Source organism: Silurus meridionalis, chromosome 16 (genome assembly GCF_014805685.1).
Source record: "Silurus meridionalis isolate SWU-2019-XX chromosome 16, ASM1480568v1, whole genome shotgun sequence".
Taxonomy (NCBI): domain Eukaryota; kingdom Metazoa; phylum Chordata; class Actinopteri; order Siluriformes; family Siluridae; genus Silurus; species Silurus meridionalis.
Genome location: NC_060899.1, coordinates 11,870,677 through 11,891,128, shown reverse-complemented (window position 1 = coordinate 11,891,128; position 20,452 = coordinate 11,870,677). Strand labels below are relative to the sequence as shown.

At 36.9% G+C, this 20,452-nt stretch overlaps 2 protein-coding genes across 10 annotated transcripts in view; both read right to left on the bottom strand.

The window, feature by feature from the left end:
* The window catches only part of si:dkey-151g10.3 (serine/threonine-protein kinase WNK3), a 54,042-nt gene extending 50,304 nt beyond the window's left edge, over positions 1–3,738 (bottom strand). For 7 of the 8 annotated variants that reach the window (XR_006928138.1, XR_006928140.1, XR_006928139.1 and 4 more), the window contains exon 1: positions 3,270–3,738. The gene's annotated coding sequence lies outside the window, so the exon portion shown is untranslated. The remainder of the gene's footprint in view (positions 1–3,269) is intronic. The other variant, XM_046869322.1, reaches the window with a different exon arrangement.
* A 4,116-nt stretch (positions 3,739–7,854) lies between these two features.
* Positions 7,855–20,119, bottom strand: fam3a (FAM3 metabolism regulating signaling molecule A). 2 transcript variants are annotated; one of them, XM_046870132.1, is made up of 10 exons: positions 19,772–20,119; positions 19,068–19,133; positions 15,736–15,837; positions 14,336–14,359; positions 14,127–14,250; positions 10,811–10,869; positions 9,580–9,630; positions 9,418–9,502; positions 9,173–9,299; positions 7,855–8,410 (listed from the first exon to the last, which is right to left on the bottom strand). In XM_046870132.1, exons 2-10 carry the CDS (start codon positions 19,078–19,080, stop codon positions 8,312–8,314), a joined length of 684 nt encoding a protein of 227 aa, XP_046726088.1. In that variant the 5' UTR covers positions 19,081–19,133; positions 19,772–20,119; the 3' UTR covers positions 7,855–8,311. The 2 variants fall into 2 exon arrangements, with proteins under 2 accessions (XP_046726088.1, XP_046726087.1); XM_046870131.1 differs by lacking the exon at positions 19,772–20,119 and adding an exon at positions 19,598–19,731.
* Between the last annotated feature and the right edge of the window lie 333 nt (positions 20,120–20,452).

Below are 20,452 nucleotides of genomic sequence, written 5' to 3'. Positions count from 1 at the left end.
AAAAATAATAACAAAAATAAATATATATATTTATATGAAAGCACTTTATGTTGTTCCCTTAAGAGGTCAAATGAGATTGGATTTGTATTTATAAAGCAAACTGCAAGTGAATGACCTGGCATTCAACTGCTGCATTACGTTTATGACATTTGGCAGACACCCTTATCCAGAGCGACTAACAATTATCTCATTCATGCAACTGAGCAGTTAAAGGGTTTTAAAAAGCCTTTGCTCAAAGGCCCAGCAGTGGCAGGTTAGTGGTGGTGGGATTTGAACTATCAAACTTCTGATCAGAAGTCCAACAACTGGTTATTATTCATATTTCCTCCTGGAAAAGAGATCATTGTTGCAGTTTGCAATTTCAGACTACCAAACTCAATAACACACTGGAGTCTTTTAGATTTTGACACAAGCTCATACTGCATGTTTTTTTTTTCCAGCTGAAATGATTATATGTGGATACTGAAGGATGATATCATGAGAAGTTCAAGCATATGCAGGATATCGGATCAAGTACGCAACATAAAACATTAACGCGTGCATGCTACGGATGAGGCGGCGTGTTGCTACTCGATCCACATCCTCTGCCGGTTTGCAGCTTGAGGAGGTGGAAAAGAAACGGTGAACTAATGAGATGCCGCTAAATGCTAAAGCTACCACCATCTGCTGCACTACAAACATCGGCCGAATTCTATTCAATTCTGACTGGAAGATAAAGCTTGAGACAAAGCGGTCATATACAGCTCAAGCTTGATGCATCATGACACAAGATATCACGAAACGACAATAATGACCCGTGCCAGACTTTAACACAAGGACAGAACACCACAGCTCATAGCTTAAAAGGTTCAGTTGAACTTAATTAGTTCAACTAGGATCGAATTAAAACACGAGCATGTGCTGCAGGTTGCATCTTTTACTTGCCTGCATAACTTATTTATATAACGTCTGTCCATCCCTTAAATGTACATCTTCAGTATTTATTATATAGACGATTAATGTGCATTTACACAAATCTTCTGTACTGCTCGGTGCTACACTGTCATTGTGTCTACTGTCTCAGTGTCTTATTTTGCGTTTTTTTGCCCCACATTTTTTTGTGTAGCTCTGCATCTTGTGTTTTCGTTAATTAATGTTGTCTTGTGTAGCAAATTTGCTCTGGGTGAATGCTATTTTGTTTTATGCTTTACTGTACCGTATTTTAGGGGTGTAACAGTACATGTATTCGTATAAGGCTTTCTGTTCGGTACACGTGATTTAAGTTCTCTCAGGAACGTATTTGATGTCGGACCGGATGTTTGTGTAGACTCTGCCTTGCACTTTGAGTGCATTTTTCTATTATTATTAAATTTGAAAACATACGTAACAATGCCAGGGGAATGCAAAAGAAACTAGAGTTAGCGCAGTGTCACTGTGGCTACTAACTCCATATAGGAAACAAGATTTATTTTGGTAGTGGCTAGCGGCTAACACTACCGATTCTTTATCGTTTTATGTCCAGCTTCAAGAATTTCTCTTAAAAAAGGGAGAAAATCCTACCAATTCCACATGTCGAGCGAGTGACTGAATCGAGAATGGAAGGAATGAAGACATTCGGTAAAGTATGCTGAAATAAGTAAAACAGTTAAGTAGATCATATCTTTAGAAAATTAAATATTAAATGTAAAACACACATGCGCACACACACACACACACACACACACACACACACACACACACACACACATATACACATCTGTATTACCCAAATGGGGTCTAACAAATTAAATTTTTCCATTTATTTTATTTGATTTAATCAATTTAATTAGTTACTCAATTTTATCAATATTCCCTGGTGTTCTAGTGGTTAGTATGCGGCACTCTCACCGCTGTGGCCCGGGTTCGATCCCCGGTCAGGGAACCAACCCCAGCCACTCTTAGTGCCGGTCCCAAGCCCGGATAAATGGGGAGGGTTGCGTTAGGAAGGGAATCCAGCGTAAAAACATGAGCCAAATCGAACGTGCGGATTATGAATATAATACAAATTTAATGAATTAATTTAATTTATTTTATTTTGTATAAAATATAATAAAAATATTATTTAAAATAATTTTTATTTTATTTAAAATTGTTTTCAAAATGTAAACTGTACAAATGTAGACGATCACAAATGTTAATATAATTAACAACAAAAAAAAAACAAAACAAGCAGTTTTGTGTTTTGCATTTCTTTCCCCTTAACTGTACCGAAATTAACCGAACTGTGACTTAAAAACCGAGGTACGTCCCGGACCGTGAATTTTGTGCCGAATTTTGTGCATTATTACACCCATACGGAATGATAATAAAAACCTACTTCACTTGAAAAACTGCATGAAACAATTGCTCTACATACTGCCTACATTCCAATCTACCACAATCTCAAATTCACTAGATCGGATTAGTGATTTGTATTTTGTTTTGTTGTCATCTCTTTTTTTTCAAGATTAGCTGGATTACTTAACAATTGAATGATTTGTACTCCTAAGCCCCTCCCACATCTCCGCCCATGCTCCTATAGCTCCACCCCCAGGATCCACACCGGCTCTTTAGAGCAAACACAAACACAATTTCCGGACGGAAGTCAATACTTTTCAAATAATATTTGTGTCCAGATGTTCCCTTATCTCATTTTTATTTGGGTGGATCGTGTTCTGAATATTTTTTATAAGGAAAAACATTGCACAAGCAACACATGGAGCAACTTTTCATATATTGTTCACGATTCCCTCTTTTGTAGGAGGCAAAATGTTTGCTTTAAGGTGTGAGTGCATGCTGGTAAATATTGTCTAATATAATAAAGATGGAAAACAGACAAATGATCACCATCATGGCGTTTCCCGGAGTCAGTATTTTTTTATTGCTATAGTGGACATTAAAATAATCACCTGAACCTGAGATAGTGATGATTGGATACCTGGAGATATGGATGATGCCAACCTGTTACTACACCAACCAAAAAAAAAAAAAAAAAACCAACAACAATGCGTTTGAGTCATTTTCTTTAAATATCACTTAAAAAACTACTCGGATTTTGTGCTCCAGTAAAAAAAGTCCGGAAAAGCACGGAAGAAAACCTGGATGTCCACAATTGAACGCACCTTGTTTATATAAACCCCCGTTCACATTACCCAGATAAAGATTCCTGTGCATTAATGTGTTTATCCTGTCAAATATATTTCATGTTTATGCGCATTTATTATTTATAGAGCTCGTTGTTGTTGTTATTATTATTATAATATGCTACTCACCCGGTATGAGGCATCTTCCGCCGCCGTGCTGTCGTTTTGTATGTACACACCGGCGGCTGCGAACAAAAGCTGCTTACTATTTATTCCTCATAACACCAAACAGCCCAATGAATTAATTGCTGACATTCCACTAGACACCTGAAACCAAAGAATTCAATATGTGTGCTCTTTTTAAAAAAAAGAATATTCCTTGGCTATAAAACGTCTACCGTCAGACTGATTCGAGCGCCGTGGTTAAATCCCCCAGTGAGCGCGGGCGCGGGCGCAGGAGCGGGAGCGCGCACACACAGATTCCCATACGAATTCTGCTACCGCTGCTGCTTTCCATGCCGGGCCGAATAAAGCCTACATGTGCACAATTTCATATTTCCTTTGCTTATTCATTCTTTTTTTTTTTTTTACATAAATTCACAAGCCGGAGATGGTGGTGATGGTGTCTGCGCTGTGGCAGGGCTGTGACGGACCGCGTCTCTCCTCAATGCGCGTTCTAGACGGGAGACAGGGCACGGGGAGGGCTGAATGTGCGCGCTCCTGCTCGGGAGCGCGCACGCGAGTAAATAAGCGGGGTTTTTTTTTGTAAATGTGCAGAAAAGAAAGCAGTGATTTCGCATACTATACTATAAGCTATACTATTGAAAGTGCTGTAATACGAAAACAATCAGGAGGTGTTGAGCCTCGTACAGTGCAATCCATAATGTAGTTGAGCAGAAACTGCTATTATTTTTCCCAAGAGTAATGCATGTCTTTTTTTTAACCTATTTAACCAATACAAGGCGTTAGAGGGATCTGTATTGTAGTCGGTGCTGTCACGCACTGTGCCACTCCTCATGCCACTGTGTTTAGGAAAGGGGAGGGCTGAAGGTGCGCGCTCCTGCGTCTAGACGCCTGCTCGGGAACGCGCAGGAAAGCAAGCCAATTAGACGCATAATTAGACCCGCGTAGAAAAGCGTTATGGTGCTGTTGCAAACCCTCTTAATTCAGGCACGGTTACTAAAATGCAGTGTCGTCGAGTCACAAATTGGACTCGACTTCACATATTTAAATAACACTTGCACACTAAGAGACCAGACCAGTCCAAGACATTAGACTTTGGATCTGAAGGTCATGAGTTCAACTCCCAGCCACACCAAGCTGCCACTCCTTGGACTCTCAGCAAGGGCCTTAACCCCATAGCTGCACAGTTGCATGAAAGTGATAAATGTAAGTCGCTTTAGATAAGTCCATGTACCAAATGCAATAAATGTACGTGTGTATGTGAATATGTATGTGTGTGTGTACAAAAAATGGGGGAGACATTTCATTCCATCTTTAGTGCCAGAAAAAAAGGGGTACAGTGGGGATTTTATAGTTATCTTGTGAGAAGATAAAGAAGGATCAAGATGTCCTGCTGAAATAGCATTAGCAAAATTAAACTCGATACTGAATGGAAGTGCAGAATGATATCAGTGTCAATATGCCTATTAAAGTTGGTATCAGGAAGTTCTCTGCTCCACCTTTATCAGCTGACTTTCAAATTCCTGCCTTTAAAGACTACCGGTTTTGGTGTACTTAAAAATCTCCTTTCGATTGTGTACAAGATGATTTGGTGGTGTTCTATTTACGGTCATTTAAGGAAGCCTGGATTTTGAACTTTATCCAGTCATTGTACATAAACTGACCATGCAGCCTCAAAGCAATAAATTCTTTGTGGCCTTTTGGATAACAAGGGGGACCTTTTTAAAGATCACTTCTAAATAACTTTTTTTTTTGTTTTTGTTGGAGGAGTTCTTCTTTCATTGCATTTTTTTAAGGTTCACTAAAGCAAAGCAGGATGTGTATAAAAATCTTACAATTAGAATTGTGGATTGAACCACATCATTAAAAGAGATCACAACCTGTACTTTGTATGTTGACACACTAGATTTCAATGAGGATTTAAGAGGATCCATTTCTAATCCGTTATCAGCAACAAGTACGATGGAAACCTCCCTGAGATGACACGAGGAGGGAACTTTCAGAGGCAGCAGACTCGAAAGGAAAATCTGTACCTCTGGTTGATATCGAGTTGTAGTTACAGTGTGCACAAAGCATTCAGACCCCCTTCACTGCACAATAACCGTCTTCTAGGTTTCATTTAAAATGAATTAAATGTATATTTTGATCATCAATTGACATACAATAATCAACTTCCTCCATCTGTTTTAAATTTCTTGTCTTTTTTGTCTTCCTTCATCCATCTTTCTCCATTTATTTTGTCATTTTTATCTCTTCTTCCATCTTTGTGTTTTTTCCTCTTCATCTTCTTGCCTTTCTTGTCAAAATATGACAGTTGACTGTATGATTTTAGAAGTTTTTTTTTTAATCTAAAGAACTCCAAGTAAATTGCATTTGCTTTGATTACCTTGTGATGTTTTTAGAACTTGACTGGGTGCACCTGCGGCAAATTCAACCGACTGGATATAATTTTGAAAGGCACACACCCACATTCATAAGGTCCCACAATTTACAATAATGTCAGACCAAAAACAGGTCATGACAGGACATTCCACATACATCAGGGATTTAATTTTTTCAGCAAGGGGCTAGAATATTTTCTAAAGCTTTTAATGTTTAATGGAGAATGTTGGGCTCCACTGTTGTGAAATAAAGATTTTGGATCGGTAGGATTCTTAAAGCTGGTCATCTCTTTAAACTCAGTAACTGGACTTATAATCTTATACTCCAGTACTCATGTTAGTTCTCACTCTTCAGTGTTCTGTATTGTTAAAAGATTTATGATCACACTCTTGATGTCACCAAAAATGAAGATGGGTTCCACTTTTGAGTCTGGTTTCTCTCAAGGTTTCTTTCTAATAACATCTAAAGGTAGTTTTTCCTTGCCACAGTCGCCACGGCTGCTCATCAGGGATAAATACACATCATTCACCTTAACTGTTGATTTCTGTAAAGCTGCTTTGAGACAATGTCTGTTGTGAAAAGCGCTATAGAAATAAACTTGACTTGACTAGAAGGGACTTAATCCTAAAGGCCTTTCAAACTGAGCTTCAGAAGATCACAGCAGGGATAACAGTATTAGTATTATAATCAACACATCTAATGAGACAAACTATCCTAAAGTTTGGGCTGAACTCTAAGCTTGTCTAGTGAAAAAGATCATCACGTTAATCATCAACTGACAATACCATCCTTATGAATATGATAAACTGTAGTAGTAGGCACATGCTATGAGAGTGCTCCTATGAGACTGGTCAGAATCAAACAACAAATAAACGCACCCGAATACAGGGAGGTCTTTGAAAAAACCTTGCTCTGAAGTGCATAAAAAGTCATACTAGTCTGAGAGGTTACTCTTCATCATTACCCTTATGCAAAATCATACATCCTAGACGGTGGATTAGGTCTCTTTTAGTGCACTATACCCAGATTTAAACCATATAGAACAGCTGTGTAGACAGTTAAGGATTTACAAATAGACCATATTCCAATCTGATTTTCAAAAAGTCTGTCAGGATGAGAAAAAAACCCAAAACAAATGAGAAAACTGTTCAAATCCAGGTGTGTAAGAGAGACAGAAAAGTCCACCCAGCCCACAATTTGCAAGCGCAACTAATGAAAGTCATTGTCTAAAACATCCTGTTTCTCTGGAATCCTTGAGTAAACTTAACACTGCATATACAGTATATACACAGTCTTCATACATCAATGACACTAATTCAATGAATTTTTAAATATATATTCCTATAGCTTTACTAATATGGAATCTGAAGAGCATGTGTAGTAAGTGAAAGCTACTCCACTATAAACCAAACTCATCGTCATCCTTCGATTAAATGCATTCCATTTATCCTCTTTGCGAAATAACTTAATGTGACGTGTGTGTGTATATGTAAGGATTCTACAAATCACAATCATTTTCTATCTTAATAGTGCTGTATAAAATAACCCTGCTGAGAAAAAAAACCCACGTGGAAGCCAGTCCAATCGTTTGCACTACATACACCATTACAAACCATTAACAGTTAACCATTAATACCAATAACAAATTATTTGTGCACATCATTAAATCATATTTATCAAATCAAAGAAAGCATTCTAGGAATGGATTAGATTGCATGATTCTAATGGTCTTGAAGTGTCCAGTAGTTTGCCAAAGGTGTTCTACTGGTCAAGTCGTCAAGTTTATTTCTTCGAGCAGGCGTCTAGACGCAGGAGCACGTTTCACAACAGACATTGTCTCAAAGCAGAGTTAATGGTACTGGTCCTTAATGGTGTCCACTAGACATAACTATACCACCACTAGGAGGCAACAAACAACCAGTAGAAACGCCATACAAACCATTACAGTTTTCAGTACAAATTAAGAAGGGTTCTGTTCAAATCTTTTTTGCCACTTCCACGCTGTATACTTTCTTGGATCTTTGTCGCCCTCTACTGGGCATGGCCTAATAACACACCTAGTTATGAAGCTGGTGAATATTATTATTTTTAAAAAACTTTTTGCATGATACCTTTTAAACTTATATATGATCACATTTTTTATTTGACCAATTCTACTTAACATAGAGCACACACTCATCTTGGTTTAAATAAATTAAGTAAAATTGTATCAAAAAGACAGCCACTCTTTATTTCATAACACTAGTACACCCTAACACCAGGTACCAGGAACTTTTCGAAAACATTATAAGTCTATCTATGAAGCGCCATTTGTCAACAGAGGCATGGATTAGTAACGTTAATTTAACGCTTTACATATAAAAGTGTTTAGCAGTCCTGACTGACATATTTTAGTCTTTTCACACATATCTGGTATTTTGCATACCTCATCAAACATGATTAGTTTTTCTTCTTTTAATATTTAACCATCTTTTAAAGTCTTACATTTGTGTTTGCTCATTTTTACAAGAGAAAGATTTGTCCGAATTATCTCCAGGAATTGGATTCGAAGTGTTCCAGCATTCTGAAACGGTTTAGGTAGTGTAAGTTCATTGAGTGTCTGACTGAAGCAGTTTGAATCAGTGGTAAAGTTCATTGTGCATTTCCTTGTTCGTTTAATCGAGAGCTTAGGTCTCAAGGGGGGCACGTAAAGGAATGCAGCCGTCCATCTCCAAAGCCTCAGGCCACCCCTCGTATTTATTACTGCTTTTGCTGTTCTTCATTCGCTGGAAAAGAAAAACGAACAGAAAAACAGAGGGGTTTAAATTGACAGATTTAACATGGAACATTTTTACTTTTCCTCAGACTTGACAGGCAATAAAAAAAGTTCATCTTCAGCAATGTCAGAAATTTAGCATTTTCTTCTAAGAATATGCAAGACTTTATGCAGCTACTTGTGTTTCCATCTAGTAAATGTCTCAAATGGAATAAACACATATCAGCATCATTCATTCAACAGGGGGTGTGTCTTTATAGAAGGAAAAAATAAAGAAAAGAAATCATCAGTAGGGTGGTGTGATGCAACCAAAAGATCCTGACATGGTTTATTCCCTTTAAACCACAACCACAAATTATTTTATGAATCAATAAAACAGTTTACAACATTCTGAATAAATTTAAGGTTTAATATTTTGTGGAATATGTAGGTTCCTGCTATGACGTATAATTACAGTAGTTATATATACACAGTATACACACACACACACACACACACACACACACACACACACACACACACACACACACACACAAAAATTAATTAACACTAGAAAGTAAAAAATTAAGTTAATTGATGTTCGTTACCTCTGATATAATTTTATATTCACATACATGGTATATTTAAATAAAGGTAATTAAAAACAATTCCAGTCCATGTAGTTTTCTTAATTAGTTTCTGTACCTGCTTTCTGTAGATTTATTGCATTATATTTAGCAATTAAAAAAAAAAAAGGAAAATATATATTTTTTATATTAAATGCTGCTCCTACCTGCTCAAATGGGCTTTTGTTTTCTATTCCTTTGGCTCCCACAAACACCCAGCTGTCCCTGAATGCCAGCTCTTTTACCGCCGTGCTGCCGAGCTCTTCGAACAGCCGCCTCGCCTCATCGTTCATCCTGAAATCCGCACAATAATTAGCTCACGTAGGGACCTGATACTATGGAATAGCCGTATATTACATGATTGATTTGGGCATCACGAGAGGGAGCAGTGATGCGGTAGGTGTGCGCTTACTTAGTGGCAGGGTCGTCAAAGGATGCCACAAACACTAGGGTTCCTTCATGGAGAGGCCGCAGAAACTTCAGCAGATCGGATACGTCTGTGAAAACCACAAGAAGGATGGTTACGCCAGCATTCAGACTCTGATGAATACAGATAGGATTTGACCAAACCAACCTCCTTCCCACATGTCAAATGAACTCGTTTCCAAAAGCTCTCCAGTGACCCCTGACAAAAGGAACAAAGTGTTAATATCATGATGATCAACATAAATCATTCGGAAAAAAAAAGCTGCTCAAGTACAGTAACAAATTACATTTACTTAGTTACTGTTCACCACTGGTCGGAATCTTTCAAATCATTTTGGTTACCAGCACAGGTCCATATTAAAAACACCAATTCTAACACTATTTCATAGTTTCAGCAATAACAGATGTAGGATTTAAAAAAGGAAAACAGTTAGTTTTGGTTGATTAAGGTTTCTTTATGGAGGTATGCATTGTTTTTTTGCAAGGTATCTTCAGTTTCAGTGCTTATAAACAGTAACAGGTTAAAGCTGTAACTAAATTCTTCAGGACGGAAGACACTCAGGTTTGGCAACATTTTATACATTTTATAAACGTCAAGAAAAATAGAAAACAAAAAGAAACTAGCTTGTCTTGGAGATATTGCAAAAGATTAAATGACTATAAACAGATCAAACGTATGACTTACTGTTTGAATTAATAAAAGAATTGACATGATACAAGATGAAAAAAACAAACAAATTCACACACACACACACACACACACACACACTTTATGCATGTACATGTGGCTTGTTGTGCATGGTTGAGGCAAATGAACAAAGCCAGGCTATTTGTTTGATCATTTGGCTCTCAAGCGCTGCAGTATATGCAGGCATTATTACTGGAAATTATTTACACACACACACACACACACACACACACACACACACACACACACACACACACACACACACACACACACACACACACACACAAAATATCTATCCATCTATCTGTCTCTCTGTCTGTCTGTCTGTGACTACACTATATGGACAAAAGTATTGGGACACTATTTGTCCAGCAATGGATGGTTCTTCCCCAAACTGTTATCACAAACTTGAAGGGATACAGTTATTTAAGACGTCTTTAAATGTCATAACGTTAAATTTTCCCTTCCCTTGACTCAGGAGATTCCATGAAGATATGGTTTACATAGGTTGAAGTGGAAAATCTTGAATGACTTGCTATAGAGCTCTGAACCCTGTTGAACACCTTTGGGACGAATTGAAATACTGACTGAGACCCTGTTCAAAACAAATCGGTATCCAAAACTGTATAGTGTATAGATCGTATTCGCAATCATTATTATAGTACGATTACAGCTGCACTTGAAGTCTTACCATTTACCAAGGCGACGTTAAGTCCTCTGCCGACATTATTCTTCACACTGCTGATGAGGCTAAAAGAGCAACACACAAAGTCATTAGGTCTCACTGTGTGCTTCCTAATATACCACAGACACAGTAGTTCCAGGCTGAGAAAGGTCTTCGAGCAGGCGGTAAAAGGTTGGAAACATAAATAAAACAGTTGCATTGTCTACAACAGGATAATAAGTTAGGTAGGCGTTCAAAAGGTTTCAACTCTGGCACATTTGCTTTGTGTAGATGGCTATATAGGTAAATATACCTTTAGTTTCACAACTCCTTTGTGTATGCATGCATTTATAGTTGTATAACTGGCAAATACTGAACAAGCAAAGCTTTCTTTTTCCACCCAATTACATTACTGCAAAGCAAACAGCATTTGTCAACCGTGTTAATGCTACTTTAAATGCACGGCCTGGTAAAAGTGTGGAAACGCCTAGGATTTCTGAAAATTGACATTATGAAGATTTACTTTGATCAAACAGAAATACTTTGCTATGCCTCTTTGCAAAAATGATCTTGAGATCCTGTTCTTCCCAGGGCAGTTCAAGAGGATTAAGGTGGAGTGACTGAGCAGACCATGATATAAATAACACTCCAGCTGACTGTTTGCTCTGTAAATAACCGTTACAGAGATTAGACGTATGCTCCGCGTCGTTGTCTTGTTGTACGGTGAAGTTCACCCAGAATAGGTCTCCAAATTTCCCTGCTCCAAAACAACCCAATACCATAAGCTTCCACCTCCATGTTTGACTGAGGGTGTGAGGCAGTCTGCTGACATCTTTCCTCCTGTTCCCCTTCTTAAGCAAGTTCTTCCGTTTGAGCCAAAAATGTCAAATATTGCACTCCTCTGTCGACTACATTTCCTTCCAGACATTCCCTGTCCAATTCCTGTCTGTTTTTGCCTTTGATTTAGTTTGTTTCATATAAACAAATGGTTTTAAAAACCATAAACTCTAGGTGTTTCCAAAGTTCTAACAGGTTCAAGTTATGATTCTTATACCAACAGCTCACTTACAAGGAGCGAAAACTTCCCAAGCAAAAACTGTCAGTGTCAGCACAAACCAACATTTCCTGTTTTTTAACTAAGCTAAAAAAATAAATAAAAAAAATTTTTTAAATTAAAAAAAGAAGAGAATGCTGATGACACAGATTGTTTATACCTGCCATTATAAAACTAAATTGTTTAACGTTGTAGTGTTTAAACTGAAAAAAAAGTATGGCATTAGTTTTGACAAATCGGGGTGTTCAAACATTAATAAAACTCATGCTCCCTATAGCGGTATACCCTGTAATATTTAAGTACTTATAAAAAAAAATAAAAAATAAAAAAAATAATGTACACAAATTCTATAAAAGATACATATTAAAAGTCTCTTTATAAAAAAAAAAAAAAAAAAAACAAACAAACAAAAAAAAAAAAAAACGGCATAAAGTAGTAAGAAAGAAGCTGAAAACAAAAAGTTGAGACATTCGGACGATACACAACGGAAAAGCAGACAAATATATTTACATTTTGTCCTCCAGACAGATTTTGGGTCCAATAACATTTGCCGCTCCAGAAATCACACGGAACGCAAGGTGTTTCGGAGGACATGGGGCTGAGAGGCCACACTTGTACCTGTGAGGCCACGGTTCTGCGACAAATGAGATTTTTGCACTGTTAAACCAAGCCTCACAAATATAACACACAATGTTCCTGAAAGGTAAAAATGTGTGTACCTGGAGTGGGCTCCTCTTGTGTACCTGTGGATGATGGAAAAAGATTAGTGAATGATTAAGAGGTTTAACACTAGTAGAACTGTATGAACATCTGAAATAAGAAATCTGTGTGATTACATGAGTTCAGCACAAACTAAATATGGTTTATTATTTGGAAAATTATGTGCGCATTAAAGAGGTTTTAGGATTGTCAGATTTACACCAAATCGAGGAGTCAAAGAGCAATGGTTGGGTATTAAGGTATTATGGTTAAGGGGAAGAAATATAAACATATAAATATAAAATTGCTTGTGTTTTTTTTTTTAATTAACACAGTATATTATTACTAACATTTGTAATCAACATTTGCACATTTTACTTTTTTTTTTTAAAAACAATTTTAAATAATTTATTCTTGGTTAAATAATATATAAAATAATATTTGATAAAAATAAAATAAATCTCATTAATGCAATACAAAACTGAGTTATCAATTAAATTTGAACAAATTAAATCAATTAAATAAAATTAATTAAAAAAAAACATTTGGGTAATACAAATGTGTATGCAAGTGTGTGTGTTTTACTTTTAATATATATATATATATATATATATATATATATATATATATATATATATATATATATATATATATATATATATATATATATATATTTTTTTTTAAGATATGATCTACTTAACCGTTCTACTTATTTCAGCATACTTTAATAAATGTCTTTATTCCTTCCATCCTTCATTTATTCACTCCTTTAATATGTGGAATTGTCTTTTAAGATAAATTCTTGAAGCTAGACATAAAAACGCACCACAGCACTAGTGTTAGCCGCTAGTCGCATCCTGGTTAGCGGCTAATGCTATGGATTCTTTACCGTTTTCTGTGCATGCGCAAAACAAATCTTATCACGGTGTGAGTAGCCACAGTGACACTGCCCTAACTCTAGTTTCATTTTATACACCTGCCATTGTTGTCTATGTTTTTAAGTTTAACAGGCTTGGTAAACTCTACACATTTCTATCATGCGAAGACCTATACACGATCGATATTTTTCTGGTGTGACCTCTTGCCAAAATACAAGATGGAGGAAGCACTGATTATAGCAATGTCACACCAACCTGATTTTATCACACTTTTATACACAATTTCAAAAGAACATCGAAATGGAAGCAGCCTGGTTTGTGGTGTTGCTGCAAACAGGAACTGATGGTGTGTTTCAACACTGGTGCGTGAGGTCGTATAAAAATTTGTGTGCTGGATACAAGAACCACGCCTCGTTAAATTTGAGCTTTTTTTGTTGTAGTGCTTCAACATACAGTACATTTCCTGTTCTGCAGTGCGATCGCCAAACAAACCAAAGAGATAACACTATAGTCAATAAAAAAAATAAAAAAATAAAATAAAAATAATGTACACAAATTCTATAAAAGATACATATTAAAAGTCTCTTTATAAAAAAAAAAAAAAAAAAAAACAAAAAAAAAAAAACGGCATAAAGTAGTAAGAAAGAAGCTGAAAACAAAAAGTTGAGACATTCGGACGATACACAACGGAAAAGCAGACAAATATATTTACATTTTGTCCTCCAGACAGATTTTGGGTCCAATAACATTTGCCGCTCCAGAAATCACACGGAACGCAAGGTGTTTCGGAGGACATGGGGCTGAGAGGCCACACTTGTACCTGTGAGGCCACGGTTCTGCGACAAATGAGATTTTTGCACTGTTAAACCAAGCCTCACAAATATAACACACAATGTTCCTGAAAGGTAAAAATGTGTGTACCTGGAGTGGGCTCCTCTTGTGTACCTGTGGATGATGGAAAAAGATTAGTGAATGATTAAGAGGTTTAACACTAGTAGAACTGTATGAACATCTGAAATAAGAAATCTGTGTGATTACATCGCGAGTTCAGCACAAACTAAATATGGTTTATTATTTGGAAAATTATGTGCGCATTAAAGAGGTTTTAGGATTGTCAGATTTACACCAAATCGAGGAGTCAAAGAGCAATGGTTGGGTATTAAGGTATTATGGTTAAGGGGAAGAAATATAAACATATAAATATAAAATTGCTTGTGTTTTTTTTTTTTAATTAACACAGTATATTATTACTAACATTTGTAATCAACATTTGCACATTTTACTTTTTTTTTTTAAAAACAATTTTAAATAATTTATTCTTGGTTAAATAATATATAAAATAATATTTGATAAAAATAAAATAAATCTCATTAATGCAATACAAAACTGAGTTATCAATTAAATTTGAACAAATTAAATCAATTAAATAAAATTAATTAAAAAAAAACATTTGGGTAATACAAATGTGTATGCAAGTGTGTGTGTTTTACTTTTAATATATATATATATATATATATATATATATATATATATATATATATATATATATATATATATATTTTTTTTTTTAAGATATGATCTACTTAACCGTTCTACTTATTTCAGCATACTTTAATAAATGTCTTTATTCCTTCCATCCTTCATTTATTCACTCCTTTAATATGTGGAATTGTCTTTTAAGATAAATTCTTGAAGCTAGACATAAAAACGCACCACAGCACTAGTGTTAGCCGCTAGTCGCATCCTGGTTAGCGGCTAATGCTATGGATTCTTTACCGTTTTCTGTGCATGCGCAAAACAAATCTTATCACGGTGTGAGTAGCCACAGTGACACTGCCCTAACTCTAGTTTCATTTTATACACCTGCCATTGTTGTCTATGTTTTTAAGTTTAACAGGCTTGGTAAACTCTACACATTTCTATCATGCGAAGACCTATACACGATCGATATTTTTCTGGTGTGACCTCTTGCCAAAATACAAGATGGAGGAAGCACTGATTATAGCAATGTCACACCAACCTGATTTTATCACACTTTTATACACAATTTCAAAAGAACATCGAAATGGAAGCAGCCTGGTTTGTGGTGTTGCTGCAAACAGGAACTGATGGTGTGTTTCAACACTGGTGCGTGAGGTCGTATAAAAATTTGTGTGCTGGATACAAGAACCACGCCTCGTTAAATTTGAGCTTTTTTTGTTGTAGTGCTTCAACATACAGTACATTTCCTGTTCTGCAGTGCGATCGCCAAACAAACCAAAGAGATAACACTATAGTCAATAAAAAAAAAAATAATAAGGGTATGTTTTTCTTCTGCTCACCCATAAAGAACATTTTCATAACAGAACCTCCTCCCAGTATGGAACTTGCTAGAAGCCAGGTCAAGCCTATGATGAACACGATGGCGACGGCACGCAGTGGCCCTGTGAGGTAAATAGAAATAAAAGTAATTATTAAACCATGAACAATGTGAGAGGCAGGCCGGAGGTCGGGTCCACACCAGGTCGCATCTCATTTGCATAGAAAGCTGAACACAACGTGGGTGCATTGGGTGCTTATTTCCATTTCAGAGATTTTACCTGCAGGCGCTTCCAAAGCTCGCGCCATAAGTGTGTGCCTTCTATTGGAAAAAAGTATCACCCGAAATGAAGTTTAAGAACTGGTTGGTTTCTTTTAGTTTATTTAGTGCTTTAAAACAAAAAGTTTCATCCATTCAATTTCCTTAACATTTATATTATATAGGGTTCTGGGAAGCCTGTAACCTAAACCAGAAAACTTGGGGCACATGACACCCGGGATGTGAGGAGGAAACTGGAGTACCAGGAGAAAACCCCAGAGACACTGTGAAGGCTTGACCTCACACCTAGATGAAAATAAGTGTGTGAATGTGTGTAAATGTGTGCGGTAGACTGGAACCCCATTCTGATTGCATGACCCTGGAATATCTGAACACAACTACACAAGCACAAGCACCTGAATGCTTAACGTGTCTATTGAGGTGCGTTTTCGTGCTTCTTTTGGTAAAGTCTGTGGTACATGATTTTTTGTGTGGGGAAAAAAAAATAAAATTACACATCCGGGTGGCAGATGAGACAGGAATATCAGGTTTCCAGCACCTTTCACCAGGACATTTGCATATTTGAGCAGAAACCAATTAGGTTATTAGGAGATTCAATCCTTTACAGAACACTACACAATGTAAAAGGCATAATCATGTCATCATAAGAATTAAAACTTGTCATTTTGTTTTAGAAAAGTAATCAATGTAACAAATGAGTTCACTTATGCCACAGCAATTTACCTTTGACTACAATGCTTTCTTAAAGAACCTTCTTTTTTATGGTTTACTTAATTTGGCACCAATTAAGTTCGTGCTAATTGTGTACACCCTAGCACTTCTATCCGACAAGCTTAAATAAACATCACCGCACGCTTTTAGATAAATATTTACTTCCACACAGTTTCAACATATTTTCAATTGCACAATCAAATTTGTTAAAGAACAATTATTACTTTTTTTTTTTTTTTTGAAATAGAACACAAAAAAAAAAAAATCAACCATAACATTTTTTTTTAACTGAGGAAATGTAACATTTTAAAGAAGAAATCCAGTCATTTTTAACTTGACTGTTGCAACAATGGAATACATTGTTTTTTTTTTTAAAGGAATGTTGCCCCATGTGTCTGAATCAAGATTCGAACTGCATAACAGTCCAGGGTCTTCTTTATCATATTTTTCATTTCATGATGCACCAAATGTTTTCAATTGATAAATAGTCCTCACTTCAGTCAGGCCAGCTCAGCACCAGAACTCTTCTACTACAAAGCCATGCTGTTAAAATAGATGTAGTATGTGGATTAGACCTCCTTTATAAAAAAAAAAAAAAAAAAACTGTCCGAACGGAAGCATATTTTGCTCTAAGAGCTTTAAGCTGCATTTGTGAACAGCACAAGAAACAGTATTCACAAACATTTAGGTATGGAGGTGTCTGTGAGCCTATGCAGTGATTTGCATTGAAGTACAATACCTGTTTTAAATGCAGTGCAGCATTTGCTCACCTGTAGCTTGTGAATTGCATGAAAATTGCATGAAAAGTAGAATAAAATATATCTGTGATTTGCCTGGCAGCTGTAATAATGTCAGAGTTGCTGCTATAGAGGGTTAACCAGATTTCATTATATATAAATAAACACGGAAATACAATCTACTACAAACTACATTTTTCACTTGTTGAAAGTTGGTCCATGTCATTGAAAAACTATTTTTACCACACGATTCCACAAAATATATGTATGTATGAATTTTCAACATGTATAAACCTACCAGCATGTATTTTTATTGGATTTACTCAAACCTGCACCTAGATGAAAATAAGGGTGTGAATGGGTTTTGTATGTGTGTGTGTGTGTGTGTGTGTATGTGTGTGCGCACTCGCATGATGGTCTGGAATCTCATTCTAAATGAATTGCTGTCTATGACCCTGGAATTGGCTGAGCAAGACAATGCACCACTAACCAGTGTAATGCTGTTGATGTACACATGTATATGTGAACGAGTTTTGCCAACTTAAAAAAGTAAACCTGAATACTACACATATCTATCAAGGATATCAATCAAGGATATCAATCATATCTGTACTCTTCTACAGGATGTGATTGATGGCCTGTTACTCTGGAACACAATGACATCTTTACCTTTTTACACCCTCTTATTATGGTAAGATCTGGCAAACACGTTTTTTTTACGTGTCCTTAAAGACAGGAATATCGAGTCTCCTGCGTTTTTCAGCAAATACAGCTCTTTCAACAAGTGCAAAAATGCCCAAACTAGGGGCATGTCCCCACACAGATGTTTTATTAAACCAAAACCATGATTTTTTTTTTTTTTTTGAAATGAGGATCGTGGAACGTTTTGAGAAAGAATGAGCCGAGAATGAGGTGTTAAAAAAAAAAAAAAGGAGAAAAAACCCGCAAAGACATCCGCATATCTTCCGGATGTACATAAAATACGCATTGTGTGTGTGTAAACTATACTGTCCAAGTTCCTGCTTCTCCTGTGTTTGCAAGGCATTTTCCTAAAACATCACAACACCTCCCACTAGACTGGGACGTCTGTGGAAGGAAATATTAATTTGGGTTGTGGTCATGTGTGTTACACAGATGTAAGCTGCTGACAATTGTCTTTTTATTTTATTTTGTTATTATTATTACAGATTACAGGAGTTGTATAATAAAATTCGGAAATGCACAGTGTTCTGTATGAAGACTTTTTTTAATGTGCAATACCATAATATTTTAGTGGCTCACTTATGTTTCATTCATTTTAATATTTTATTTGTATGAACCATAAGGACTGACACTTAATTTCGTATCCTGTGCAATGACAAAGAATCTATCTATCTATCTATCTATCTATCTATCTATCTATCTATCTATCTATCGTAGGTCTATTGGTTTTGTTTCTGGTCTGACAACTGGATCTCTGTTCGCCCTTTTCCCCCAACAAAAAAATAAATAAATAAATAATTTAAAAAAACTTATTCCACCTCGATCTTCTATTTCAAATCCAAACAGTTTACTCAATCATATCAATCTTTGTCCTATAATACTCAAGCTCTACGAATACAAGCGAACAAATAGAAAGTACACACACCTGCCAGCCTCATGGTATCCAGATTGCAGATCGTGAACAGCACAGATGATGTGTCTCTTGAGTCTCCTGTAAGAAATGAACACATCAAAATCATTTGCTGAAAAAAAAGGTTTACTGGTTGTCCTCACAAAACCGGTTTTGAATAGCATCCCTGACAGTCCACATTTTTCCCCTCCTCTTATCTTACAAACCATCAAGATCTTCTGGGAACTGGAAGAAGAGCTAACTTGTAAGATAAGAAACAATTACAGGAAAACCAGCAATCAGACTCTTGTATCTGGGGCATGCATAATTTCTATCATGAGACCCAAAGAAACTTACAAACTCCTACATCGCAATGCAACAGCTTTCTGTGTGTGTGTGTGTGTGTGTGTGTGTGTGTGTGTGTGTGTGTGTGTCCTTAGATCGTGTACAGAATACTGCATATGCAAGAAAATACAGGACAACACTGAAATACAATACAAGCAGCGGAACTATGGAGATGCACCTCGCCAACACCCAGTCTCCTGGGACACAAATGAGCAACGTACCTGCAGCGATCATCATTTCATAAACGCGCACGACTTCCGCGATGGCATGATTTGTACGCGAGCCATTTCGCAAGCGTGTCTACGTTTCCAACGCTACTTACTCAGCTAAGCGCGTTGCTAGCTAACAGATGCCGCGTCAACCGAGCCAGAATGGCGAAACAACACTCCAATTACCGTTGGGGTTGAGGTTGAGGATGCTGGTTGTTTCGTTTTAATCAAAAAGTAGCCTGGAGGCAGCGATGGCAGAGCAAAGTAGTGCGCGGGCGCGACCGATCCCTGTGCACCGGAGCCCCGCCGTGCAGCTCGCCGCGCATGATCAAAACTCCATGATCGCCACAAAAAAACCCCCCACACTATTTTTCACGAGCAGAGTGAACCTCCTGATCCTAGACTCAAAGCACAAGGTTCAGGATAAAGAAACCAGGTGCTGAAGCGCGGACAGCAAACTGAACGGGATTACATCGCGTCTGAGCATGAGCGTCTTTTAGTTCCGGTTTGTGTTGCCGGAGGAACGCGTCACCGACCACGTGACACGCGATCACCTGGGGCAGAGACACCTGTAGTGCACCTACTATCTGTCCTGACTATGGCAGGCTTTGTTATGTCGCATGCACTTGCGTAGTCTTTCGCTACACACTCAAAAACGTACTTTTTTCCATTTACAAGTAGTCTAATTATAATAAATGCACTTCATTCCTCTGTCTCTGTTTCTACATAGTATACAATGTCCTTCAGTGAGGACATCATGTGCATCATTTGCATCTCTTACCATCATATTTTTTCCATCCAGCCCATGTAGGTGTGACCACCACCTCAACACAAGACTCATCTGAGATACTTGGGTGGAATGAATTG